Here is a 9594-nt window from a genome sequence, read left to right as displayed (position 1 = left end):
TACCCAGCCCCTGCAGACCCCACAGCCCGGGACCCACCCAAGGGCACCCGAGCCTGCTGCCACCACCCCAGGGCAGGTACCCTGCAAGGGAACCACACCCAGAGGGCACTTACAAAAAAACAAAAATTCCAATAATTGGATATTTAGAAGGGACTCACGAGCATCATCAGGTCCAATTCCTGGCCCTGCACAGGATTCCCCGAGTCACACCATGTGCCCCAGAGCGTTGTCCAAGTGCTCCTTGAGCTCTGTCAGCCCTGGGGCCGTGATCGCTTCCCTGAGGAGCTGTTCAGTGCCCGACCACCCTCTGGATGAAGGACTTTTTCCTGATATGCAACCTCAACCTGCCCAGACACAGCTCCAGGCCTCTCCCTCAGCTCCTGTCAGTGCCACCACAGAGCAGAGATCGGTGCCTGTCCCTCAGTTCCTCCTCTCCAGCTGAACTGACCAAGCAACTCGAGCCCTGCTCCTGTCATGGCTTTCCCTCCAGGATCCTCACCACCTTCATATCCATGGTGTTGTATCTTTCCAAGAACCAGCCAATGTTTTTCATATCAAAACAACTGCAAAAATTTACATACAAGTGACCCAAAACAGTTCACCTAATTTTGTGATGCAGATGAGCAATCTGCATATTCCAAAGAAAGTCAGGTACCAATCACAGCTGAACTGCAAAACTGCTTCATGTTATTAGACCTAATTCTTTCCCCTACTAGAAAATTAGCAGAAGTAGGTAGCGGTGTTGAATAGGTACAGAAAAATCAGGTCAACTTTTAGGAAGTGTGGAAAAAAAAAAAGTCACAGCAGATATAAAATTCCCATCTCAAGGCAGAAAGATAGAAGCATTTATTCTTGACCTCTTCTACATTTAATATTTGCTGTTGACAGCCAAGACAGTGTTAAAATTCACTAGAAAAGTAGTGAATTTTACACCCTGTTTCATTCAGCACTGTCAAAAAGCACTTGGATCCAGCATGGCAAGAGCCCAGTTCACAGCACTGCTTTTTCACACCAGGTCGAGGAGGCCTTCAGTGACAGGAGGGAAGCCAGGGTGCCTGCAGGGACTGAGGGGAAAGGAGGCAGCAGCACACACTTCTTAAGTTCAGCCCCAAAAGTGCCAGATGGCCACACCACAGATACTTGAGACTCCCACAGATCATTAAATTCACATGCCAGGCTATGTTCAAGGCTTAAGAGAAAAAAAAACTACAGAACATGGTGTAAAGCATTTTCACTGATACAAAGAATTTGGAACACAAGATGACTCTCATCAACAGCCTCAAAAGCCTCAAGGTTCCCATCTCAGACTTTCCAACTGTACTTCCTGTTTTCTGCATCCAAGTGAACTAAGCCTTTTTACATACCTTCAGTCTCCATCTGGGAAACGCAGGACTGACCTCAGCCTCTTCTTGCCGCTGCAGGATGGCTGTGCTGTGTACTTTGAAAGGGACAGAATAGTCTCAGAAGCATGTGAAACACACTGATAGCCAAGCCAGCACCTTTACATTTAGGAAGGATTAGGCTTATTAAAATTGCTTGCTGTGCAATGCATCATTCTTTCTCTCACTCCCAGCAGTTTTCCAGGATTTCTAAGTTAACCCCTGTAATGCTGGGAACTTGCTTTCCTTTATAAAGGGGTACAAGCACTGGAAGAAACCAAAAAGAACCATCTAAAGCGGTGATCACCTGGATGAGGCAACCTGAACTTAAACCAGAAACATGTCATCTCTCCCTTTTTTTTCTGCTATTCTGAAAGTGCTCAGGTGGCTCATTCCTGCTCAGGAAAATGCCATAAAACAAAGGACATGCACAAAGACAGCATCAGCTCATTGCCCCATCCACAGACCCTCCAGCCCGTGGCAGTCAGGGCCAGGCAGAACAGCTGCTTGCTCAGCATGGGCAGCAGGGCCCTGAGGAGAATAAAAGCTTTTAAGAAACACTGCCTGTGTTCCAAGAGCAGAGCTACACGATCAGCTAGGTTAGCACTGGCTGAAATACACCCATGGCCTGGTGCCCAGGAATTTGCAGCCATCAGAACCCAAGGATCTCACTGGTCAGAGTGGAAGAGCTTCCCATTGCAGGCACAGCTCTGTGCTGATTTCAGCAGAGCACCAGCCCCAGAGAGGCCAGAGCAGCAGCTGAACAGGACAGAAACAATGGATTCAACCAACAAGTTTAGCAACACTCAAGACAATGAATACAGCATAAGGTTAAGTACCTCTGAGACTTTCAGATCTAAACCCAGAATCTTGGCAAAACAGCCAAACACAGCATGCAATACTTAGACAGGTTACTCAGTGTGCCACAGGTGACCTCTGTGTTAAGCTGATGGATAAATACACACAATAAAAAAGTCACAAAATCAGAAACATCAAAAGGGATGGCACAACAAAGTACTCACAGGATTTACACAAATGCATAAAATCTAAAGTATACACTGGCTCATGTGCTAAAATCATTAAATAGAATAACTGATTAAGGTTTTACTAAGAAAATATGTCAAAACACCAAAAGCTATGGTGGATTCCTATGACAGATCTCCATTAAAAAATAACTGAATCTATCAATCATAAAAGGACTTAATTGAACAATCAGGTGTGATTACTAATCAATCAAGAAAAGCTGGCAGACAGCACCTGATACCATGACCTTTACTACTACAAAGGAATAGCAAAAGCACTTTTCTGAGCTACAGAATATACAGCACACCCCTTAGCATAGGCAAGGAAACATTTTTTGCCTTCTCTCCTCCCCACAGTTAATACCATATTAGAAAAAAAGCTGTCCTGCCATGTACCGCTTTTGGCTCAGAACACACAGGATGTTTTTCTGTAACTTTGTACAGATATGCCTCTCTTTGCTTATGAACTGAGAAAAAATGGTAAAAAGATGAAACTCTTTTTCCTCTTCTGCTTCACCCTCCCAAGGAAAAGTACCCTAAGGTAAGGAGGTCAGCTAAGACCAAAAATACTGCAGCATTTGCTGTGGCAAAAAAAAGCCTGAACTCCCATGGAAGGCAGCTGTGAGAAGTTAAACAGACATGTTTAATTCAGAAAGGTACTCTGGAATTTCCCCACAATAATAACTCAATAAATATAGCTACATTCTTCCAAGACAGAAGCAAAACTGATGGAGTCAAGCATGCTTTGAGCTTTGAATATCCACCTAATGCAAAGAGAAGAGCACCTCCTATGCAAACTTTATTATGTGAACAGATTATTGCCCAGGTTACACACTCAGACATTTGACACAAGGAATGGCCCAACTAGAATCAAAGACATCAAAACCAAACATGCAGTTTTCTCTGACCCCTAGTTCTCATTTTTCTTCCTCTTTTTCCCAGTGATGACAGGATGATAAAGAAGAAAATATACATCCACCCAGTAGTCTTCCATACAAGTAAATACAAAAAAAAATCAAGTGTTTATTGGAAGTCTGCATGAAGGCACAGATGAGCTTGATTACAGACACATCGTAACAATTACAAGTATATGTAAACACCTTGAGATATACAAAAAAGCAATAATACAGCTAGTACAGGAATAGACTGTAACCTGCTAAAAAAACCAAATTTCTTTCTATCTGAGGTTCTTACAACAAGCTCTGACCCACACCAACACAGTGAATGTTCTTAAAGTCACCACTTGGATTCATGCTCAACAAGTCTCCACTTTGGCCATTGTCTAATCCAAATTCAAACAGGCTTCCTTCACCAGAATCAGAAAAACATAGGAACAACCAGCTACACACCCAGTCAAGCTATAATGAGGCTTTATTGATTCTCTAAAGATACAAGAGTAATCACCAAGGTACTGAAATTAAATATAAGCTTCAGAAAAGCTCAAGGATGCTTGTTCCACTTGCATTTGAGGAAAACGCTGTATTTCTGCAGGAAAGGAACAGTCTACAGCTGTCAGGTGATTTTTTTCTTCCTCCACAGGAGGCTTAGATTTCATCTGAAACACCTGCCAAAACAAAAGTCAGCAATCACAAAGTAAAGTGCCTTGGACAGCTTAGGTTTTACCACTAGAATAAAACATCCCAGTTTAAAGATACAGAATTGTGTTTTATCATGAGAAAACCCACCTTTGCACACAGAAGACTACTTCCAATATTTCTGTGGAAAGGAGAGTTGCATTTAGTGACTTTTTGCTGTTGTTTTTTAATTAGATACCAACGTCATAAACTTGAAGAACTGCAACACAGCATTTTTTTCAATGGAAATCACAAACCAGTTTTAATACAGGCAATCTCCAGGCCTAGAAAAAGAGCACTCTGAGCAGCAGTTTTACTACAGGGACACAATTTCCACAAACTCAAACTTCAACCATCTGTCCTAACTCTTCACTCCTCCTCTACAAAAGCATTATAACCTCTGGAGCCCCTTTCCAGTGAGGAAAGACTCCCATCCAGGTAATACATGCAGAACAAATCCTAACACAGCTACATTTTTGCTGACCCTGTGGCCACATCCTCCCAACTGAAAGATGAGGTAGTACTTTTCTTTGGAGCGCAACTAGTGGAACAGGCACAAGCACTCTTCTCCCTAAAGTAGCGGCAGCTGCCTGTAATGCAGTGCCAAACTCCAGTTTATCTCCTCTTCAGAACACACCTAAAATCCAAAACCAGCTGCTTAGAAAAATAAATCATTATATGAACACACACTCCCACTTTAACTACATCGTAAAGGCCACGGTCTGCCATGTTCAGTGACTTCCTCCTGTTTACATAGAGGCATTGACTCAAACTCTGCTTGTACTGGGACTAATTGTTGTTAACTAATTTGGTTGTTACCCAAAATTAACATGACGGTATCCTGAATACTTGTTATAGTGAGACGTGGAATTTCAAATAATTTAAATTTTTAAGAACCTTGATCCAAATGTTAAAAATTAAAGAAAGGCTGGGAGAGGAATTCTGCTCCTCAGGGAACTGAGGAAACCAGATTGTCTCTATGCATACAGTCCATTTGGTATTCAGGGGCTCTGTTTGCTCTCTCTTCAAGAGGAGAGATCTTTCCTCTCAAGGAGGTTGTTGTAACATATGCATGTATTATAATTTTATAGCTTACACTCATAAACCTTCTGTTTCTTATGAGATGGCTTGAACTGGAGAAATATGCTCTGCATAGTCCATGCTCTGTAGACTCCCAAGGATCAAAAAGAAATAGACTGCCATGACTGAAAAAAAGGAAACATCAGAAAGAGTTGAAACAGTATTAGAATTTGTACTGCTTGTAAAACTAAGCATTAGGGTCAGGAAAAACACTGTAAAACTCAAATCAAGGTCCCTGGCTGCATCCTCTTAGCAAAGCAATAATTGACACAGAGGATGAGACACTGTGTTTCTTCAACTGACATACTATTTAAGGCTTTTATTTGTCTCCATGATCAGTTTCCATTTATTTAACAGTCCACGTAGTCTGTACAAGTGCAGCTTGACAGATCCCAGGAAGCTTTCTCATTTTCATTGCTTCCAGGACTGCATTTTTCATTCAGCTGAAGTGCACAGGGATTCCACCCAGGCAGCTGGATTCCTAAATGAAAATATTTTAACAGGAAAGAAATCCTGTTCTGCTAAGCTCCAGTACACCAATTGCCAATAGAAAAGCACTAACACTTTCTGGAAAAACTCTGATGTATTTTCTGTCCTTGGGAATATGCTCTCAGATGAGTACATGTAATTAAAACAGTCTTATCTGGCTTTTAGCTGAAGACTACCTCCAAACAGTCCCACCTCTTCTTCCAAAGAACTGGAACAAGTCATGGATAAAATAAACCCTTAGTGCTCTACAGCTGCATTCCAGTGTCCAAGCCAGATCCCTTGAGAGAAAATACAAAAAGAGAGCTGCTTGATTGTCAGAGAGGAAAGCACCGCTGAAACAGCTGAAAAGTAGATTTTATTTTTTTAATCTTTAGCTGTGAAGGGGTACCCTCATAAAATGCTCCACACAACTAGAAATTGCTTCTGGGGACTTACACAACTATTGACAATGCAGTGTGCATCTGAGAGGCATTAGTGATGAAAAGGATGTCAGAAAACCACCCAGGTGCTTCTGAGAGCAACAAAGCACTCAAGCCTTCAGAGTGAGCTGGACCTCACTGTCAAGTGAGTTTGTCCAGTCTGATAAAATCTGATATAGATATCAGATATAGATCTGATAAAATCACAGCTGCAAAATCATAATTCATGACTATAATTCACAAAGAAAACTGAAAATCCATTTACATTTATTAGGAGATGGTTGTGCACAATTTCTCATCTTATTCAAAAAGTCTACAAATAGAGTTTAACACTTCTGATTGCAAGCAAATATTTGTTCAACGTTCTTAGTTCAGTAAGGCCAATTTAGTGCCTTTTTACACTTTCAAGGTTTAGTATACATTTGTCAGTTCTTTACTTTCTTCTGGTAACAGTCCCACTGGAACAGTAAGGAAAGTTCACTAAGACACTTTATAACAGCAGCTGAACTTGGGTTACACAAATTCAGTTTTGGAATATGCTTCAAATGTAAATTATTCTAGGCAATTTTCCATTTTGAGATCTTAAAACACCATCAAAGGCTCTTCCCTTTCCACCCACATTTGTGCTACCACCACCATGAGATTGCCCTCCACAGAGCCATACATCCAAGGATCTCAAAGCACTTCAGAAAGGAGGGCACCAATTCAAATTCTGGGATACTTGAGCTGGAATCCTACTTAATAAAGAGTATATTTTTTTCTTTGTCTTATGTTTACAAAAGGACAAGCATCAAACTAAGCTGATCCTGTCTTCACCTTAGTCCCACCTCTGACTATCTGTCACTTTCTCTCATTCAATCCTATCACTTGTTCAGGAGCTCTGTTTAATTATAGTGCTCACAGCTGAGTTTCCTCTATGGAAAGCTGAGCATCTGTTATGGTCAATTATTTTCAGGTGGAAGTAGTGGTCAAATTTTAGGTCTGTCACAATCTTGAGAATTGTTTGACTGGAGAGTAACTACCATAATTAATGTAATGTAATTTGATAATGCACTTGATCCCATATTGGTTTAAGAAGTGTAATAGACTATATATGCATTTCTCTAAATTCTCTCAGAGCTGAAACTACATAGCTACGGTGAAGAAATTCTAATCTGCCTTAAGCGGAACATTTTACAACATTATTTTAACTTACAACTTTGATTTAGAGCACTATTTTCATAAAGATTTTCAGTTTGCAATTCTGACTGAATAGGTGAGTGGCAAAAATGACATTATATGTACAAGTATTAGTATACTACCAGAATGCTGTACTTCCTTCTTAAAAATGTCCTTAATAAAGCATTAAGCATGTCAAACAAACTTTTGTAAACAAAAGATAAATTACTCATGTTCTGCTCTGATTATAGCCAGATACATATTCTCATAAAATAAACATTCTCTTGTCATTTTCCATGGCCCACATATCCATATATATGAGGTAAACCATTTAAAATTATCAATAATATATAAACCCCAGTACTCAACAGGAACCTCAAGAAAAATGTAACCGAGTAGGATGCCAATATCAAGAAGTGACACTTCGTTCCACTGCAAAGTGAAACCAATTTATTTGTGCTAAATGAATGGAAAGAATGTATTTGGAATACATTTCTTTTTACATTGTACCGGCTTAGGCTGCTAAATAAGCATTCATTAGTGCCATGTTGTGCTACTTTCTTGTACTCTGTTTCTACCAAGCAATACAAAGTTTTGGCTGTTATGCCAATATATTCCTCTATGCTCATCTCATTTTCCAAGAGACTTTTGAACATTTAAAATACCTGTTCAAACTTTGCTTCAGGGGCATCACAATGAATATATTTTAACAAGAAAGTAATTATCATCAGTTGTTCTCTACAATCACATCGCCTTCTGCAGCAAAAAATTCCAAGAGCACACACTTGAATCAGCTCTCAGTAACCTGTGGGCAGGACCACACTCCCCTACAGTCACTGTGACAGGGCACATGGTATGGGCAGCTTACAGGTTAACAGAAATGTCAAGTGACATCATCAAATCTTAAGGTCCACAAATTGTACATTCCACAGACTCCAACAAGCCAGTTCTCTCAGTGTAAAGTTCTGACTGTACCATATGTTTGAGGTGCTTTTAAACAGGAGAAGTATGGATGTGTCCTCTGTGAATTAAGCTTATTTTTTATGTAATACCAGAGAGCTTGTGTCTTGGGCACTGATTAGGGTGTCTGACTCACTTTTGCACTAGAAGCTGATATTTTAAATGACTGAAACATAGTGCTGATCTTCTATAAGCTTGGTAAACACTGTAATATTTCAGAATTTATCACGTAGCCCATCATGCCTTTCATTTTCTGCAAATTGTCATGAAAAAATATAAAAAGGTATCCCTTTAATTTTACAAACCTAAAAGCCAGGAAAATGAAGCTTTGGAGCCAAGCAAAACGACATAATGCCGTATTACCAAACAGAGTAGCAAATGTTCCAGCCAGAGAATGGACATACATGTAGTTCAAGTAAACACTGATGGAAAACTTTGTTAAGTTAGTGTTGTAGACCCACAACACTGGCTGCATTTTATACAAACGTTTACAACACAATTAACAGTGAAGCCTATATAACCTCAGTGCAAATAAGTCAAATCCAAATATGCCAAGTAAGCCTTTGGCTTTTAGTAAACTGCTCCGTGTTATGAGTCCACTTCTGACATAGAGACTGCTGAGCACATGCACTAAGGCTGAGAGGAGGGATGCACTGCATGTTGAAAATTGGCTGCCTGCGATGCCGCGGCCTGGCCCGGAGGTTGCACAGGTGGTGGAGGTGGTGGCGGAGGTGGCTGCACTGGGGTCTGCGTGTTTGGAGAAGGAGGAGGAGTGGGACGTTTAAATTTGTCGGGGCTGTTACTTCTTCGTGGTGAAGGCCTCTGCAGAACAAATATTGAAATTATGTTTAACACACTCCTGAACAATGTTAGGTGCAAGTCCTCTAAACTTGGCAAAGGCAAAAAAAAAAAAAAATCGCACAAAGAAGTCTGAACAATTATGTGGGAAGAAGAAATTTCAAAACATTGCAGGAGTCACAATACAACTTTTACATAAAATAAATCTTCCTCTGAAATAGAGTAGCAAAGGAAAGGGGAGTACTCTTGACATCAAAGAGAAAATGCATTCCTTCCTGTCAGCTTGCAGGAAATGAACACAAGACATGTCCTGCAGATATGTTTACCCGTGATGACCAGCAACCTAAAAAGAAATGAGATGCTGCAGGCACAGCATCTCCCAGCTGTGCCTGCTCAACCAGTAGGTGCTGAGGAGCCCTTGACTTCATGCTATGGGCACGTGAAGTACAAGTATGTGGTACCTGAGTGTGGGTGGGAAAGTTTTGAGTATCACAGTCTGCCCAGAATCTCTTGCTCTCTGAAAGACTCTTAGCCCACACACTAGAGCAAAACCAAAGTATAATACAAGCTGCTCTTTGGAGAACAAAAAAAATATTCCAATGCTTTGAGCTGCAGGAGTGAAGTAGTTGTTAGAGAGACCCCCTCAACTGAAATCACAGATTTTCAACAACTGGTACATTTAAACAGAAAGATTTAAATCCCACTTTATCTTTAC

General features: G+C 40.6%; 1 protein-coding gene across 1 annotated transcript in view; it reads right to left on the bottom strand.

Annotated features, from left to right (window-relative positions):
• Positions 1–3754: 3754 nt before the first annotated feature.
• CCDC6 (coiled-coil domain containing 6) overlaps positions 3755–9594 on the bottom strand; it is a 50618-nt gene continuing 44778 nt past the window's right edge. Inside the window, exon 9 of the mRNA XM_021535204.3 lies at positions 3755–8903. Within this exon, the coding sequence (XP_021390879.1) occupies positions 8712–8903 (192 nt within the window). The 3' untranslated portion in view covers positions 3755–8711. The remainder of the gene's footprint in view (positions 8904–9594) is intronic.

The sequence above is a fragment of the Lonchura striata genome, chromosome 7, assembly GCF_046129695.1.
Source record: "Lonchura striata isolate bLonStr1 chromosome 7, bLonStr1.mat, whole genome shotgun sequence".
In the NCBI taxonomy this organism is placed as follows: domain Eukaryota; kingdom Metazoa; phylum Chordata; class Aves; order Passeriformes; family Estrildidae; genus Lonchura; species Lonchura striata.
Note: the sequence above shows the minus strand (reverse complement) of the source record. Positions and strands in the feature narration are given on the sequence as shown.